Source organism: Dryobates pubescens, chromosome 1 (genome assembly GCF_014839835.1).
Source record: "Dryobates pubescens isolate bDryPub1 chromosome 1, bDryPub1.pri, whole genome shotgun sequence".
Lineage (NCBI taxonomy): Eukaryota > Metazoa > Chordata > Aves > Piciformes > Picidae > Dryobates > Dryobates pubescens.
In genome coordinates, this window is record NC_071612.1 from 20562239 (window position 1) to 20582223 (window position 19985).

Genomic DNA, 19985 nt, shown 5'->3' on the forward strand with positions numbered 1-19985 from the left:
GCTTGTTAAATAATTGTCTTTATTTCTGACACGCCTTCTTACATTAACTCTTTCAAAGAGGGAACAGTCCAGCTTTCTAGACCAGAGCCACAACTGTAGCCATCAGGAGCTGAGCACTCAAATGCTTCACAGTCTCTAGGTCTGAAGGCACAAATACTTTATAAACTAAAGTTGCATTAGTCTCCAAATATGTTAAATATCACACACCTAATCTATAATATAGAAAATGCACTAAAAAATTATGTGATTTCTGAATTGCATTTAAAATTTGTTTGCCCTTTATTAGTTTTCATCAGCAGCTTTTTTTTTTTCCCAACTGTTGCTGTTTTGTTTAGGCAAGATCAAAGTTTAGTTCACAGGGGAAATTTTGCAGACCTATGTGAGTAACTATGCCAAAAATCACATTTTCAAAGAAAGCAATGAAAATTAATAGAAAATGCCATGAAAAACTCTTCATCAAAAACATAAAAAGCAATCATAGTCCTTTAGTGATATATGCCACACTTGCAATAATTTTCTTACTAGTAATTAAAACCCATCAATTATCTAGACAGAGAAGTGGGGTTTTTGTGGTGAAAGTACTGAATTTAAGTTGAGCAACTGCAGTCTGGTAGGCTACAATGGTGTGTGTATGCAGATGTGCAGTTCACATCCCCATGCTAACCCTGGAAGAAATCATGAACGTGCATGCATGCCCCTTCCAGCAATGCAGCTCAGTGCAGCAGTGAATCCACTGCCATTACCTGAAGCGTCTGGCCGAACCGCTTCAACGGAGTGGCTCGAACAGGAGGAATGAGACTGGCTAGTGATGTGACTCTGGAAAGCGGCTTGACCCGTTTGTTACTGGGCTCCTGGAGAAGGGAGAAGGTGACAAGGGAAAGGAAAAAAAATGCAAGGAGTGTGAGCATAATTAGATAAGCATGGCTGACAGTTTTCCTAAGAAAGCATTTGTAACCAGCAAGTTTGTACACCTGGAATATAATTAGGGTACTAAATAACCAAGAGCAGTTTAAAACACTGACAATGATAGATTATTTTTGGCTGGTACACACAGATCCTGGAAATAGATGGAAAATGTGATGATGGAGAAGCTGGCATGGCTGGGAATAGGGGAGGGGAGGAAGGTAAAGGAAGACAAAGATTTCATTCTATTAACTCATTCTTAAAAAACATTTTCAGCAGTGCGCTGCAGCTAATGCATGTTAGGATAACCTTGTCATTGAAAGGAATACTTTCAAATAAAACCAATTCCATTTGTTTCTTTGCCTCTGGCACTGTCAGCATGTGACTCCATTCAGTTAAACATGTATTATTGCAGAAAATATAAATTAGACAAATTTCCAACTGTAACTGTCCTTTGAGTGCATGTTTCAATTGAAACACACATATATGCAGGCAAACACATTAATAACAGGCTTACATATATTGAAATTTTGCATAAAATAGGCAAATTAAGCAAAAATCTACCATAAATAATGCAATTACATGTGGTTTTTTTCATACATACTTTTTACAACGCTTACAGAAATACATAACCTCTTCAGAACAGAAATTTTAAGACAAGAAAAAAAAAAGTGATTTATAAATACATAAAAATAGAACAGTTACCCTTGGCTTCCTAACCTCCATCTGACATTTAATGGATCTTGAACAGCACATGCAAAAGGCAACTTTTGACAGAAAAAGAGCCAAACCTTCCAAGTGAAGTTAAAAAACCCATCCAACATCATATTTCAAGGACATCCTAAAGCAGTTCATCTTTCTTTTTCAGCCATGCTCACAAACTTTGTGTAGGCTTGCTATGCCTCCAATTTCCTAGACACAGCTTTAAGAAAATGGAGCATGCCTAGTATCCTTTTGTTCTGAAGTCCAAGTCCTTATTGAAAAAAATGCAGATTTGTCATCCCTCCTGATATCAAAAAATAACAGATCTCAGTAGTGATGATGATCATCTGTTTTACTGGCAAGAAAAATTCTCTTCCATCAGAGCAGCAAGAGCGCTACATATTTAATTTACTTCTCAGCAGGCAGACCTGTAAATCCATAAACGCTGGCTGAGATGAGGGACAAAGTGCTTAACCCTCTAGCAAAAATAATGTATTCCATCACACATCAAACCTGGCATTAAAGATTTCAGCAGCCTAAATCAAGTTACATCCTTATCTTCATTGGTGCACTGCTATTCACATTTCTTCCTTTTCAGCAACCATGTCTTTGACACAGGTTTCTGAAGGAGTATATTTTCTACGTCACTGCAGCACCATTAGCATACTTATCTACAGCACCACCATCCCCACCCCCTTTCCTCTCACCCCCCTCAAAAAGAATACAAGTCTTATGATCCCACTGCAATTCTTCACTAACTGGTGGCTCAGCCATCAGCTGTTCCTTTTCCAAGATTATTCAGAATGCCAGTTCTGGTGCACAGATCATATCCCATGGCAGAGCCTGTTTGTTATGAATCATGCTGCACTGCAGTGAAAGGACATGAAGTCCCAGACAGAGTGGCAGGGCTATGCCAGCTGCACAGCTTTTGCTAGCAGCTCTACCTTAGCAGCAAAGGCTACTTATCACACCCCAAAAGCAAAATCTGAAAATTAAGACTGTATGGACTCCCCAGAAAATGGGGGGGAGGGGGGGGATTAGGATTAATACAAACAATGGATGCCTCCTTCCTTACGGCTCTATGCTTTCTATTATCTCACAACTTTGCTGCTACATGTACAGTCTTTGGTTGAAAGACAAAACTCATGCAAAAAAGCACAAATTTGATCTATGCAGCATCATAGCCTTATCCTTCTTTCTGAAAGTTCTGTCTTCTCCATAGCCTTATAGACCTTTTCCACACACATTGTGATCTATTCACAATTTTGCAATTTTTCCATCTCAGCTTTTAACAAAGCTAAGCCCAGAAGCCCTTGGACAATTTTCTGAGGAGTCTACTGACAGCAAATGAAATCACAAAAGTACATTTGGATTTGACTGCATCTCCGCAGCATCTGACTACATTGCAAAATGAATTTAAATTCACAGTATCACAGTATAACTAAGGTTGGAAGAGACCCCAAGGATCATCAAGTCCAACCTGTCTCGACAGACCTCACGACTAGACCATGGCACCAAGTGCCACATCCAATCTCCTCTTGAACACCTCCAGGGATGGTGACTCCACCACCTCCCTGGGCAGCACATTCCAATGACGAATGACTCACACAGTGAAGAACTTTCTCCTCACTTCGAGTCTAAACCTCCCCTGGCACAGCTTGAGACTGTGTCCCCTTGTTCTGGTGCTGGCTGCCTGGGAGAAGAGACCAACCCCTTCCTGGCTACAACCACCTTTCAGGTAGTTGTAGAGGGCAATGAGGTCACCCCTGATCCTTCTCTTCTCCAGGCTAAACAATCCCAGCTCCCTCAGCCTCTCCTCATAGGGCTTGTGCTCAAGGCCTCTCCCCAGCCTTGTTGCCCTTCTCTGGACACGTTCAAGTGTCTCAATGTCCTTCTTAAACTGAGGGGCCCAGAACTGGACAAATTCCTGACTGGTCTTTTAAGTATGGAACAGCTAAATTCAGTTTTACACTTTCAAATACTACGTGTGCATCTGCACTTGAAGTTTATTAATTTCTACCTCTAGCAGCTATTAAAAATTGATGCATGGCATCAAGTAACTTTGGAGAAAATTAACCTAAATAAAGACTAAAAATCAACTTCTTTCTCTTGTAGAACAAGGGAAAGTGAAGGGGGGTAAGGGAAAAAAAATAAAAATAAATATTATTTCTCCTTGTTCATGTCACACAGCCCAAAGGCTTTCTGAAACCTATGCTATCTCTTAGCCAACAATCCCATGTTCCAAGGGCAACACAGCAGAGCCCCCTCAGCCCTTTAAAACTTCTCCATCCACTTCAGGGAGAAAACCACTCAGGCAGTACAATTTTTAATAATGTTCCCGTTGGACATAAGGAAAAAGGACGTGGAGAAAACCTTACTGCTGTTCAAGACAAGAAACTCCGAAGACAGTTTCAGCCACCATGAAAGCCCAATAAGCTCTGCCACGACATCTTGTTTTAAGCCACCAGAGGTCAGCACTTTCCCCAGTAGTCAAAGCAAAGCTAGATAACGGGCTTTGAGGGGACGCCTGCAAAGGTCCTACCCTTTCTTATGTCAGCACCCCATCTTGAATTCCTCATGCACTGTATCATATTCTGATCGCACACTGAAAAAAAAAATCAGCATCATTAAAGGATTCATTACAGCACAATTATTTAAGATAATTTCAGCAGTCTGAGGCTTTTCAACATTACCAATGAGTTCTGAAAGTATATCTTGTTAATCAGAAGTTCTTTATTATCAGGAAAGCTATCTGAATACCACTTCCGACGTCATTTTCGCTTTGCATTGGAAACTGTGTGGTAGCTGTTTGATAACTAGCTGGAAATGAAAACTCATCAAACCTTAGTTGTTCCAGGTATCATCTCCCTCAAAGAAGTCTAATGAGTAAGCAGCACAGAGTCACCCCTTCCACTGTGGAATAATAAAGTCTGTACAGGTGAGGCTTTGACTGTGCAAGGAAAATATAGTAATAGAGCAATACTGAAACTGTTAGACACTTGATCCATATTTCTGGTGCATGCTCTATAGCCGTTCTGCCTCTAAGCTGTGTCACCTCCCCAAACCAGTACCACAGAAAGGTGAACAAACTACTGAGAACAGTAATCTGGATAAGGGAAAATTCCACAATCATGGACATAAAAAAAGGTTGTTTTTTTCACCAAAGGCTCTGTTCTTCACAGCCAACAGATAAAATGGAAAGAGGAGAGTGTGTGAACTGCTTTGCTTTATCCACAGACAGTGACCAGAATCTGTACTTGCTCGTTAGTCCAACAACATCAGGAAGCGACATTCCAGATGCTACTTCCCAAGCCTCTCCCATTTAATGAATCTTTATTTTTAAAAGAATAAATTGCTTGCAGTTAGGAACTCCTAGTACATACATGTGTTCATTATTTTACTAATTCATCTCTTGTAAAAAATCTTGGAATTTTCAGTCAGCCAAGGGTCCTGAAATAATAAAAAATATATTAGGGTATGAATCTAAGCACATGAGAATGCAATACTGTGTGATTCAGGTGTCTGTACAGCATGAATAGGCCTCAGCAAGGACATACTGTCCAGGTAGAACAAATATCTAATTCCAGGTCTGTACTTCTGAGTGTGCTTAGAAGAATCAAAACTAACCAAGGGCTTCAGTCCTTCATTCTTCCTGCTCCCCTATCTCAGTTAAGGAAACTCAGAAGCAGATACATTTGAGAGACAGGACTTACTGGCTGGATCCACTTGCAAGAACCATCACCCGTCCAGACTGGGAGCTGGGTCAAGTTATGACATAAGAAAAATCAGAATTTACAATGTTTGGCCTGACCTTTCAAAGTTGTTATTGGTATTAAAAAGAATAATTTCAGAGTTTTAAAACTACCTAATGCTAGACTGCATTTTCAGTCATGAAGGCTTGCCAAAACAATATGGGAAGTTAGAAAACAAAAGATCCAGAGTACAGTTTGGCAGAGTTTCTAAAATGTGGAGCTGGAATACGTGAACATGCAATGTTAATCTGACAGGGCTTTAAATTTGATGTAAGGCTAAATAAAGTTGAGGGAAACATGAGTGCAGAAACTTCAAAGGCTCAACAGTCAAGTGAAGTCAAATTAATACCTGACTAGGCTAGAACAAAGAGCAGATGGCTTTTGGGGGGGGGGAGCTGTATATTTGAACTCAGGATGACTTTGGTAACATTTGGATTCAGAGAGTAAAAAAAATTAAAGCCGGAAATATCACGTATAGACGCGGCCTCACAAAGGAGCCCTGAAACTGTGAACAAACTGATAAAAGCATCCAAAATCTGGATGGTTCTGGAAACCAAACAGTAGACTTTTCAAACAACTCTGTCCTTCTGAGAGTGTATTTCTGTCATATACTTTTCTAGGGAATTCATAGGACAAAATATTAATCACAGTGCCGTAAATTAGTACTAGTAAGGGATTAAGCCAGGAAACGATCAGATAAGAAGTTTCAAAGATGCCATGCCTTGCTATTGGTCTAATTTGGAATGAAGGACACTGCTCTGGACTGCTCCCTCTTGCAATTTACTCTGTAGATCCTATATCTACCTATATGTACAATTGTATCTAGTATGTTCTAGATATTAAACTCTAGCCTAACGCTTAAGACTAATGAGCAAGAAAGAAAAGGTCTAGCTTTTAATGTGTAACTCTCAAAAAATTAGCCTTCTGCTGTTATGTACAGCAAGCAGATTCAGCTATGGCGCTACCAGGAAGCCATACTTCCCAAATAACTTCTGCCAACTTCCTCTTCAGTAAAATTCAGGTCTTTCAGCCTTGCATAATTGAAGGAGGTGCTGGTTTTCAGAACTGTGATATAGTCACTTGAAAATGACAGCACCTTGGAAAAAAGATAACCTTTATATCATTATTTTTGGCTCTAATACATGGATTACCATTTAAAAGCCTGATCTTAGAACACCACACCTGCTCCTGGAGCAAGCTAGGCATTCAAATGCCACAGAAGCATATTAAAGCAGAAGATCCTTTGAAGAACTAAGCATTTGGATTAGTTGCAGTGCACTGACAGCTTAGTTGATTTCATTTGTATTTCTTCCATTAGTGAAACCTGCACCTAATAGTTGGATAAAGTGTATCCATTAACACACTACACAGATATGAAAGCTTCCATGAGAAGCTATTTAGGGGAAGAAGTTAACACTCCTTGTGTTCTTCATCCACAAAATAAAGCAAGTCTTACTAGTATATGTAAAGAATGGCACTTTCCTATATTCCAAAGCAGAGTGAGTTAAATCCACTTGATAATATTGTTTTCTATATATTTTCCATTCAATGGAAAATTACTCTAGCAAAAGACTGGTTTTAATTTTCTAACAAACAAAAAGAAAGGAAACAAAAAGATCTAGGTCAAGTTCCCTCTATCTTGCCCTAAGAACAGCAAACTCAATGACCTGGATAACACATAGTGAAGAGCACTTAATAGCCACCTAGGTGCCACATAAAAGGTCTTCATTTGCTGCAGTACGTCACTTAAAAATTCTTTCATTCTGTGCTCCTGACAAGCTTAGCCACTGATTTCCTCCCAGTGTACAGTAAAAGCAAATGTATGTTCACTGCTGGTATGATTGTTTTTCCATCCTGCTCTCCTATCTCTTATCAGCAACCTCAACAACAGTCTCCATGTTAGAGAACTGCTGCTCAATTTGACAAACAAGGGAACATACTTCCCTGAGGGGTTATTACACTTCACAGTATCACCATATCACTAAGGTTGGAAGAGACCTTGAGGATCATCGAGTCCAACCTGTCACCACAGACCATGGCACCAAGGGCCATGTCCAATCTCATCTTGAACACCTCCAGGGATGGTGACTCCATCACCTCCCTGGGCAGCACATTCCAATGACAAATGACTTGCTTGGTGAAGAACTTTCTCCTCACCTCGAGTCTAAACCTCCCCTGGCGCAGCTTAAGACTGCGTCCCCTTGTTCTGGTGCTGGCTGCCTGGGAGAAGAGACCAACCCCTTCCTGGCTACAACCACCTTTCAGGTAGTTGTAGAGGGCAATGAGGTCACCCCTGAGCCTCCTCTTCTCCAGGCTAAACAATCCCAGCTCCCTCAGCCTCTCCTCATAGGGCTTGTGCTCAAGGCCTCTCACCAGCCTTGTTGCCCTTCTCTGGACACGCTCAAGTGTCTGACTTGAGTCTTCAGCCTGCGTGCAGGACTATCATGACCATATTGTGTTGATTTTTCTGATTGTATTTAAAAACAAATCAAACAAAAGGAATTTCAGAGATAAAGGCACCTCAGAAAGTAAGTGCTATGTGAAAACAAGAACTTAGAATTTTAGAATATTACTATTTACTGTTTACCTTTGAAGGCAAACTAACCTCTCGAGACACAAAGAAAACAGATTAAATTGGCAATGCTTGGTAAAAACATCCAACAACTTCTGAGATAACAATTTACAGCAGTAACACTGGACTGGGGTTGCTAATTTTATTGACATTTTATAAAAGAAATATGCTAGGATTGATTTTCTTTCCCCTTTTGATATAGTTTCTATTTGTGAACCAGGACAAAAAGATAGCCAAAGCATTCATTCTGTGATATGGAAGCATTCATTAGTGCAAAATATTTTAACTTGCATTTCTCTCAAAAGAGTTAACATGTAATAAATGGATGACACAATGAAGTGAAACAGTACAGTAACCTTTGTTTCAAACCTAATCCACAAGCTGTGCCAGGCAAACTAAAACAGAACCACTGTTTCAGATTTCATGTAGCTGGCTAAATGTCCATACTCCTATACATTAAAGGTTATTAGCTTTCAGTCAGCTTTCTAAGGGTAAGTCAACATTTGTCATGGCAGGAAGCCCAACACTCTTATTTTCATTAGTCTGCTACTAGTTAAATTGGCATGAGATTAAACAGTCCTAATAAATGTCCCCAAACCCTGGAGTTTAATAAAAAAAACCTCCAACATTCAAGCTCTGTTCCACAGTATGTTATCAGTATTTAACCTTCATCAGAACAAAAAAAAAAATCCAAACCAAACCAAAAAAACCTCCTATGCTACAACACAGTCTTTTGATACTGCAAACAATTAACCTAAAAATAAATTAAGCCAGGTATCTCAAGATCTTTGCACCTTTCTGCAGTAAAACAGCATTCTTGATTGTTATTGACACTAATAAAGACTATTTTTTTAATTCTTAAAGCAAAAGACAATTTGCCTTTGCTTTGTAGCATCTCAGAAATATTCTGATTGGGAAATTCTAGAACAGTTGCTCTTCTAGAGCTGGGGTTGATGGCCATGAAAAAAGAAGTTAACTCTAAAGCAGTTCTAAGTATAGTTAGTTTAGTCTTCCACAAAGCTAACTGTAATCACCCACAGAAATCCATCCTAAAACCTGGGAGACTCATCCCACTAGTAAAACTGCCAGCATTGCAAGAACAACTTATTAATCAACTTAAATAAACTGATACATAAAGGCAACTTAATCGTCCAATAAATTGTGTGCATCAGTGATGCAACTTTCCTTCAAATTCATAAGGTACCTGTACTCTGATGGGAGCAGAAGGAGATTTGTTATTACTTCTCTGCCAGCCTCTGCGAAAAACAGAAACCAAATAAAGCAGAAATATTTTGCTTTAATCACAGTGTTATAAAGAAGAGGACCTGAAATGAGAATAGGAGGGGGCAATGAAAAGCCATATAGAGACACTGTGAAGTATTGTCAGTTGAAGAGTATCAGCTGAAGTTTACAACACACTATCACATCATGGGTTCATCAAAGGATGGTTCTTGGCTGCAAATAGGGTGCTCTCATTAGTCACGACCCTTAAGACCTCAGATTTCATTTGCCAACTGAACCACTGAAGTGTCAGCAGCATATGAGCAAGCTGCATCCAGATACCTTGACTGATCACTCATTCATGTGCAATACCTAGAAATCAATGTATCTACCAGGAACTAGGAAATTAAGGCCCATAAACATAAAAAAACCTCACACTGAAGTGAATTAACAAAAGCAAAAGAAACTGAAAAACACAGACAACTAATGTAGAGCTGATAAAATTCTGGTTTTCCTCTCATTAGAACCTCCTTGTATAGACTACCTAAGAAAGACCTTCTCCATACTGGAACAAACTTCCTATGAAGCTGGACTGCCAATTAACAGGCAGACATCATATGGTGAGTTACTGAATGGAAAAACAGAGACAAGCTGTTTGTCTCAAGTTGCTATTAAGCAGAACACATCAGCAATTCCAAGTTGGGGGGTGACATGTTTCCACATTTAGTTCACTGCAGTTTACACTGCACATGAACTTAACCTCAAATACATCAAAACTGCAACTTTCATTTAAAATGAAATACAAACATTTCTGAAGATCAAAGAAAACTCATGACTTTCAGTTTATCTCCTAATCTTTTGGCCCTTGTCCCTCTAGCTCCATGCCTGGTTCTCACGTAAATGATGTGCTGTGGCACAGAAGCCAATGGGTTTCCCTCCAGGGTTAGCTTCCCGCACTCCCCATGCTGAATTAAACCAAGTTCTGAGTATAAGCCAGTCTAGACCTCCTGCACATCAAAACAGTGAGGATCCCATGAGATGCCAAAAGACAGGTTGCGGGTTACAACCCCCCTTATTCCTAGGGGTCTAAGATTTCTGCAATGTAGGAGATGCAAGCAGACATAAAACATACTGGAGATGCAAAGGAATTCTGTGCTACAACTGTAGTTTTTAGAGCCTAAATCCAAGCACTGTATTAGATCCTTTAGAGCAGAACGAGACTTCTTCCTCTGAAGAATCAACGTCTTCCTTCCCATGACTTCACATTCAAACCTTTAAACCTCAATCTGTGACTGTGTCTTATCTGCTGCCCATTCACTGTCTGTGCTTTGCTTTGTTCAGAGAGGATGATAAGAGGGTTGCTTTAATCAGTGAAAACAGAAAATGGTATGTATCATTGGGAAAGATGTGGGGATTTTTGTGTCTTAAAGCATGCAGATTTCAAGTTTTACTAACTGTCTGTATTTTTCAGTTATTAAAAAGCTGGAAAGAGTTCAGCATCTCTGTACTGCTTACACTTATAACTGTACTACTTCATTTTATATAGGGTATGCAATGATGTAGGTAAAGGCCTTACAGTATTTCTGATATTAATCTATTCCTCAGTCACTGCAGTATTCTGTTGCCCTTAAACTGCAATAAGAAAACTGCTGTGGGTTAAACAAACCGCAAGTAGAAAACTTCTGTTCTCTTTTGTGCCACTAACTTGTTCCTCAAAAATATCCCTAATTTTCCACAGCTGCTTTGCAGCTCAAAGTGAATAAAGAGGAATCAACCTATTGGCAAGAACCTTCAGCCTGTTACCCAGACCTCTATCTGGAAATTTGGAGAAATATCAACAGCACAGTAGATGCTCAAGATTTTTGCTGAATTTCATCCCATGCAAGTACTGCTGTATTTGATTTTCCAGATTATATTTTGTATATTTTTCAAATCAAACACTAAAAGATTACTATTTAATAAAGTCAGAGGGAACATTTTATAATCCTGAGTTCCGATTTAAAACCAGACTAGAGAAATAGCAGATAATCTCCTTTTGTTGCACGCGTATTTGTGAACAAGTTAGGTTACTAAATAAATCAACCAACTTCACATGCTGCTAATTAAAATGAAAGTCAGAGTTTCAAAGCCAGAAATTCGTAAACCCAGCACCAAGCCAGCCTCCTGGTGCAGTGACACAAAACTGTGGTAGAAGGCGCTCAATAGCTTTATTTAGTCCTGCAAGTACTAAACGGAGAGGGAAAAAAAAAAATAAATGAAAAAAAGGGGGGGATAAAGCTTAACATTAGCACGTGAGAAAAACGGCGGATTTCATACACCCCACCCCGCCACCCCATAATGACAGACTTCCAAGAAGCAGGATGCATACATCTATCCTCATAATGTCTTGAACAAAGAGTAGTTCTACCTTCCTTAAACAAATTTTTGGAGTGGCAGGTGGTCTTTTCATACTCTCCAAAGACAAACAATGTTCAAAAAGTTTATTCTTCAGAATGCTGAAAGTCCATCATAGTCTCAGAAAACCACCTGAAATCGCAGGATGCATTTGCTTACTAATATAAAACACTAACTGAAATATCCTAAATCCAAAACAACTGTTTGCACGTTGCAATCTTGATTGACCCCAGCTGTTCTGAGGTACTTGTTCATCCTCTGAACTTTTATTGTGATTTTTTTCTTTGAAATTTGACTATAATCAAGCTTCCCTTCCTTATTCCAAAAGAGCAACACTTCAACTCTTCAGCTCTGACAAATCTATTCACAAAAAAAAATACTTTTCATGCACTAAAGGGTGAAAAGATACTTTTTCAATAGTATAGTTAGTAAAATAAGTACCCTTAGGAGAACCACTTGATACTTAACAACCTGTGTTTTCCACCAATGCATACAAACATACACACTCAGGATGTTACTGTTCGAAAACACACAGTTTAAGAAAAATCCACTTCTGTTAAGTACAGCAATTAAATCCTTTTATGTAAAAGTGCACTGAAACGCAAGAGTGCAGCATCTTCTTAGCTCTTAGCTTAAGCATCACAACTAAATAGGGTCACTTGGCTTATGTTACTTGTACTTCAGACCTATTCAACTACTGCAGATAATTAATCTTTGATGTACTTGTATTAAGTGTAGCCAATTTAGTAAGTTGTCTTCAAGTTACTCTGCAAACAAGACTAATGAAGAAGCTATCTATTTCTGGAATAAAAACTTCCAGACAGAAATGTTATCCTTCCTCCAGACAGAACCCTTAAGTTCACTGTTTTCTGTCCAAACAAGCACATACTGCAACACTAACCTGAAGTATCAAATATTTAAGCCATCAACGTCTGTTCCTGAAATGTTCCACCATTTATGAGAATTTTGCAAATAAGCATGTTATTTTTAAGTTAATGAATAAGATTTTTAATGTCACTTGAAAGAATTTCATGCTTTTGAAAAATACTCAACCTGCTGATAGTGCAGAGTTTTCAGGTATTCGCTGCTAATTTTTTGGTTTATCACAAATGAAGAAAAGACAGCTCATGCTTAAGACACTGTTTTCCAGATTTCCTCCCAGTTTCTGAGTTAAGTTTAACAATTTGTCAGTAATAGTTAGCCCTAGAATAAAATGCACATAAATTACCTTAAACCACGTATCTAAACCAGCTATTTACTTAATTAGCTTCTTAAAAGATTAATTCCTTAAAGTGATAGATAACAAAATTCATTGTTCCTCCTTTTAGTTCAAAGTAAAGTTCAATACCTAGAACAGGCAATAAAGGATGCCTAAACAAGCCAGGTATCTATCACAGAAGCCTCTTTTTATAGCACAGTACTTTTCTACAAAGCAATACAGAACACTATAAAGTCGCAACCGTATCATCTATAGATTAAGTACCTCTGTCTCTTTAGCTGGGCTGGTCACAGTGGGCACTTCAAAAGCACAATTTGCCCTCTTGACGGACAGGTAAAAAGGATAATCCTTGGCCACCATGGTGGCAGCCGGAGGGGCGGTTTCGGGGGTCACCGCTGATTCTGTCCAAGTACAAAACACGGAGACAAAGCTGAGCTTCCTTTCCTGGCCCTCAGTAGCTCTACAGCTCAGATATCCTGCTTTACGCTCCGGAGCTCGTGACCTAACCGGCGAAAGCACCTCCGCTCGAATGCGGCTGCACCGGCACCGAGCGAGCAGCCTCGCGGTGCTGCCTCCGCCAGACCCGCCCCGGGCAGGCGGGCGCGGGGCGGGGCCGCGGCCCCCGCGGGAAGGAGCTGACAGGGAGACCGCCCTGACACCCCCGCATCGCCGCCCGCATCCTCGCCCCGCTGCTGCGGCTTTCCTCTCTTTCTGACCAGGCACAGCAACAAGGTGTATAGTAGACGGCAGGGTGACACTGACCTTGCTACTGCTGCCCACAGGTACCTGCGGCTCCGCTAGCGGCAGGCTTTGCAGACATAAAGTACCTGACAGCAGTGCAGGGCTTCCTGGCAGCTAACAGCCGCCCCGGTGTCACGGCAGTCTCGTCCCAACAGAGCCTGCATGAACAGCAGTGACACCTATATTGTGTGCTCCTGCTAATCAGAGAAAGAATGCTGTGTCATGTTATGCTGCCACAACGCACAGCATCACTGTTACTCTTTTCTGCCTCCATCCTCCCACCCCACCCCTTGGTTGTTGTTTTGTTGTTTTGTTGTTTGGTTTTTTGGGTTTTGTGTGTGTGTGTGTGTTGTGGTTTTGTTTGTTTGTGTTTTGTTTGTTTGTTTTGTTGTTGGGGATTTTTGCTGGGTTTTGGTTTGGGGTTTTTGGTGGGGTGGGTGGGTTTTGTTTGTTCACCAATATTGATGCTTTTTCCTGTCTGGCAAGCAGGAGTTTGTTCCTTGTGTTTTTCAAGTTCCATTGTTGTTGCTATTATTTAGTCAAAGAGCTCCCTTGCTCGCACTCCTCATTGTAACAAGCTGAGAAAGGGAAAAAATACCTTTGCCTAACATGTCTCATAGGGGAATTTCAGCATCTGTGCTGCCAGGCACAAATTCTGTTTTATGTCTACCATTAGGACAAAGGTAGTGAAAATTTCCTGAAAAGAGAGAGGAAATGGTAGGGGCCTCATCTGCAATACAACATCAATCTGACAAAAAGAGTATACGGGAGACAAGGAAAAGGAAACTGAGTAGGAAGCAGGACAGGGGGAGGAGGAAAGGGAAGGATATTTTCAGCCTAAAGGAGGCAGAACAACCAAGAATAACTTAAGAGAGTTTGAAAGAATTAACTGGGGTTAAAGGCAGATTTTTTGAAGGATGGTGCTTTACAAGCATTTATTTCCCTGGAGGTTAATCAAATGATGCCCTTAGAATAAGCTTAGTCAAATGGCAGACACAGTCCTCATTTGGACACTTTCTTTGGACTTCACCAACATCCCAAGCATGCAGTACCTATCCCACTCCTCCTAGGGCTTTTATTTAAGAGCAACTGCAACAGAGCCAGAGATGCTATCCTGCTGCCTGCTGGGCATAACTCTTTTATAGGACATTTAAGAAAAGAGATAAATTAGAGCTGGGGTGATAAAGATTGACAAACATGTGACAGAAAACAAACAGAGAATGATTTTTTTCACTGCATTCAGCTAGAGGGGGGGAAAGAGTGCATCAGATTAAAATAGATGGTTGCAGGTCCAGGGCAAAGAAAAAAGAGCCAATTCTTCGCATTACATATGGTTTTTGTGTTATATACAGTGGAAGTATTAGTCACAATATGCTGCTGCTAAGTTCTTTGCTACTGGGAGAGTGTGTTTAGGGAAACATCGTGACAGGCTATTTCTGTTTTGCAGTGTTCCCTAGGCATCTACTGTAGACCATCAGTACAGATCTGGTATTGGATTAGATCAATCTTTGCTGCAGCTTCCTATTTAAAAAAAAATATGAAAAGTATGTAGCATTTTATTTGAAGACTACTTGTCTTACCTAGGATTTCTGAAGCTATGAACAATTATTTCATTCACACAAATGTGCATTCATTTTTGCACGTCTGGACACACCCCTGAGCATCTGATAATGTTGGACAGTTTCTCACAGTGCACGCACATCAAAACACCAATACACACAGGTTGTATAAAATGGTCAAGAACCTCCTGAGAATGCTGCAGCTGCTGTCTAACCATTTAAGCCCAAGAAGTCTGGATTTCAAATACCATCAGTGTATGATTGTTTATGAATGTGTACGCTAAGATCATTTTAAAATTCAGCTGCACTTGAGTCAGTCAGGTAAAATGCCTTCAGGGTTTGTCCTCAAAGCATTCTAATCCTGTAATATGCTTCACCACATAAGGAGCACTTCGCACAGGACAAGAGTGTACCAGTTTGGGGACTGAAATAGTAAACTTCAGTTTATATACATTAAAAAAAAAATCAAAAGAGCATTTCTGTCATTTGTCCATTAACCAGGCCAGTGCACTTCAGCTTGAGTACACAGTCTTCAGAAATGAGAGAAAAATCTGCCTGAACAGAAATATGATTCTTGAAAACTGGCAAGACCTTCATATCAGTAAGTTTCAAGGCATCTTGCATCTACAACGCAGACTTCAATGAACATCTAAACCAGGATCCATTAGACTCTTTGGATATTTGTTGCTGTTCTTTTTTCAGAAGAGTGTACATACAGTTTTAGAACTGAAGTTTACACCCAAAGTTAATTGATTAATAGAACCGAATTTTATAAGTATCATCTGAGAGAATAACACAATGGCACAAATTTCAAACAATTTTCTCTTCCAGAGAACTGAAAATGTCTGTAGAATGCTTTGTGCATTCATAATTGAAACCATGTCAGTTGAGTTATGGCATAGAGTCCCTTATGTATCAAATACAACACTTGGAGTCCATTCTGAATGATCTTACAAAGCTAGTACTAATTTCCATTTACATTTCATTTCTACATTAATTTAGACTGCAAAGTGAGTGCCCATCAAGAGTGACTGCATTGTGTGTGTGCCCAAGCAGAGCCAAATGTCAGTCCATAAACTGATGGCTGAAAGGCTCCCTCAGTGAATTCCAGTTATACAGCACAGAAACAAAGACTTCAGTGATACCACTATGGAATCTTCTGGAGCCAGTGAGTCCACTCATGAAAAAAGTTATGCTTAGACTACATATTTGCACTAACACTATGAACATTAGATCTGAACTGCAAGATACTTTCAAAAAAGAAACTAATAGTTAGGAAAAAAGCAATGTAAGTGACAAGACTGCACAGTAGACCAGTGCATCAGTTTTGTCATTCCTGGAACAGTATATTTTGTGGGTTGGTTTGTTTGCTTGTTTTTTAATTTACATAGGCCAAAGGCACATTACAGTCTGGTATTTAGTTATCTGTCAGGGAGAAATAAGTAAGCTACTTGGTAATTCTGGAAAGTCCTGCTCAAGAAAGGCGCCTACAACTGCTGACCTGGTTCAGGATGGAAGTTCATTAACAGAGTTCTTCCATGATTGTCTTGTTCACACCAAAGCCTTTAGTTACTTTCTTCACACATTCAAAACCTAATACTAAACTAATTACCGCAAAAGCATCTGCCTGCATGGCAAAGTCCTTTGAAATATTTAGGGTTGGAACCTTAAAAATATCTTCATATGCAGCTAGAATTCCTTTGCAGCTTATGCTTATCTTTGAGATGCATACAGCTTTGATCAGAGTAATTTTAAAATTAAAATGCAGGGGATCCAAAATACAAGGGCAAAAGAATAAAAAACAAACATTTTTTTCCTTATTAAAAAAACCCAGTTAAAAAGTTATTATGCTAAGTAGGAGCAAAAGGAACTGAAACATTTAATCTAAACATTTCAGTTTAGGAAGGATGTTGACTTGCTGGAAGGAGTCCAGAGAAGAGCAACAAAGTTGGTGAGGGGTTTGGAACACAAGCCCTACGAGGAGAGGCTGAGGGAGCTGGGGTTGCTTAGCCTGGAGAAGAGGAGGCTCAGGGGTGACCTTATTACTCTCTACAACTACCTGAAGGGAGGTTGTAGACAGACAGATGTTGGTCTCTTCTCCCAGGCAGCCAGTACCAGGACAAGAGGACACAGTCTCAGGCTGTGCCAGGGGAGGTTCAGGCTAGATGTTAGGAAAAAGTTCTATACAGAAAGAGTGATTGCCCATTGGATTGGGCTGCCTGGGGAGGTGGTGGAGTTGCCATCACTGGAGGTTTTCAGGAGAAGACTTGATGGGGTGCTTGGTGCCATGGGTTAGTTGTTTAGGTGGTGTTGGATTGGTTGATGGGTTGGACGCGATGATCTTGAAGGTCTCTTCCAACCTGGTTTATTCTATGTATTTATATCTTCTATGTATGTATGTACATTTAAATAAGGAAAATCCAATGGCGAGAACTATCTTCAGCTACCAAAGTAATTTTAAGGAGTTCTATAGAGCAGAAAATCATCAATTAAAGTAGAGCTCTGCCTAAGGAAGAAAACCGACAAATAGGTTGTTTAAAGATCTGAGTTGGTGTTTTTGTTGTTTTGTTTAAGATTCGTTTAAACACGATCTTTGCCAAAATATTTTGAGTGCCTTTGGGCAGAAATACAAAATCTGTGATTATACAGAAATATTTTGAAGTCTGTGCCCAGATCTCAATTACCTCCTAATATCTTAATATGACTGTTTTCCCATTGAAAGTCAAAATATGTTTTGTCAAAGTGTAAAAAAAAAATTTACAATCAAATAAACACAATGAATTTTTGGTAAAATACCAGCATGCCAAGAAATAATGGACCTTTTGAATGTGTGTCTGCCTGCATGCTTCTGTTTTTCTGCCCTACCCAAAGTAAAACAGTCCCTGGCTGGTTTTTTTTGGTCTGCACTTAACTGTGTTGCCTAAGAAGACAACTAGTCATAGTTGCAACAATTCAGTCTGATCATTTTTGTTCTTAACTACTGATTCTCCTGTGACTTGTATTTCTGGGAACTTTTCCTTCTTATCTGCCCCTTTGGATGAAAACAGATGAAACAACCTGCCAACTTGTTTTTTGTTTGTTTTCTTTCAGTAAATTAACATAACTTTTGATTCCTACAGAAAGTACTCTGCAGCTGAAGGATGCCCTCTAAGAATTGCATTTGCACTGAGGCAGAAGCACTCCCTTCATGAGCTTCCCTTAGGAGGATGATAATCCATTTTTTAAAGCTGTCACAGATTCACCTATAAAAACTGGTATGGTCTGGAGATCAAAACTAATGATGCCCTGTGCAGAAAAATGAAGAAGGATTCATGTGTCTCCATCCCTCTACCACACCCAGCTGTGCAAACTAATTATGAACCATGATGGTCCCTTGCAAGGGAATACACAGGGTGTGGCAAGGCTGGATGAAATGACACCTCACCAGTTACACTTACAACATTGAAGTTGGTTGAGCTTGTCTAATTGTCTGGGGAGAGCAGAAAGGAGGAGGTGGGAAGGATTGTACTGATTGACCAATGTGGATTTTAAACACCCAGTCAAGCTGTGTAAAGGGTGAAAACATGACCCAAGTGTAGCATCTTTTCCTGAAACTATATTGAGAGAGCCAATCTGGGGAGAGGAAATGACTGGAAACACTTGTATGATGTTTAAACAAGATTAAATGTAATTAAGATACTTTTCTTTAAATTACTGGCACTGTGGGAGCAGGGGTTTCTCTCCAGAGCACTTCTACTGACTGCAGAATTAAGTAACAAATTTCTTTTTAAGAAACTATTGTGTCTAATGCAAAGTCTTTACCAAGACATCACAGTAGTTATCTTTTTATTAAATTTTATTGTAAGAATATTTATATTACATGAGTAACTCCATATTTGTCCTCAGAGAGGATTTTGTAGTCTTCTTCTGTATGCTTAGTTATGAGCAAGAATGAAATTCTGTTCTAGTAAGTAACAGGAATTTTTCCCACTCTGTGACTGATCTCAGGTGTAATACTAGCCAGATGTCACTCAGTTTATTCTTCCAAGCATCACCTCCAACTGCAATATGGGAAGCAAAGTTTGGGATTAAAACAGTTTATTAGACCAAATTATATAACGAGGGGGCTGAGGGTGGGAACAAACAAAACCAAGAATTACCAAACCAAACCAAACCCCAACCCAAAGAAGAATAGATGAGCTTTCCAGGTACGTGACTACTTCTTCAGGTCAGAAATGAAAAAAACCCAAAACAAAACCAAAACCCAAACCAACCAAACAGAAACACACACACACCAAAACAAACAAACCAACAAAAAGAGCCCAGCCAAACAAACAAAACAAAAACCAAATAGAACCAAAATAAATAAACCAAAACCCAACAGACTTCAGCCTTTTGAGTTTTCTTTTCCTATTCTTTTATTTACCTAGTTGTATGAATTCCAAACCATTTCATTATGGTGTTTGACGCCCTTTCCCACACTTGTCTCTCAGTATAACTCTCCCTAATCCTGAGAAGTTATCTGAATTAATAAAAAGAACAAAATATTACTGAAGGGTGATTTTGAAATAACATGAGTTTACAGAATGGCTGAGGTGAATTAACAATTTGCCATTTGTAACCTCATTTTCCTTTCCTGTACTCCAATTCCTCCTCATTTTCATGCTCTTCCACTGGCACTGTACCCTCTCTCTCTGTGCCAACTGTAGCACTCATCTCACTACACAGGTAAGCCAGCAGTAAAAACCCATGGAAGTACTTTCTTTTCCCAGATTTCTTTCCTGCTAGTTTTGTGAGCTGAGTAAGTTGTTGGGTTTTTTTGTCACAAGAAAAACACCAGAAGTCACCGAAGGTAAATGGTAGAAAAGAGCACAAATGTAAATAAGTACAGGGAAAAGGTTTACTTTTCTCTTCCATAAAGGTATGAACTGTTAGCTCAGCTT

The 19985-nt window shown here is 39.6% G+C and overlaps 1 protein-coding gene across 5 annotated transcripts in view; it reads right to left on the minus strand.

Annotated features, from left to right (window-relative positions):
* ARHGEF3 (Rho guanine nucleotide exchange factor 3) overlaps positions 1 to 19985 on the minus strand; it is a 116877-nt gene that overhangs the window by 17193 nt on the left and 79699 nt on the right. For 2 of the 5 annotated variants that reach the window (XR_008462292.1, XM_054162256.1), the window contains exon 5: positions 744 to 851. Coding sequence is in view for 4 of the 5 variants with exons in the window: in XM_054162256.1 (XP_054018231.1) it covers positions 744 to 851 (108 nt within the window). In the remaining variant the exon portion in view is untranslated. The other 3 variants (XM_009910021.2, XM_054162277.1, XM_054162272.1) reach the window with 3 other exon arrangements.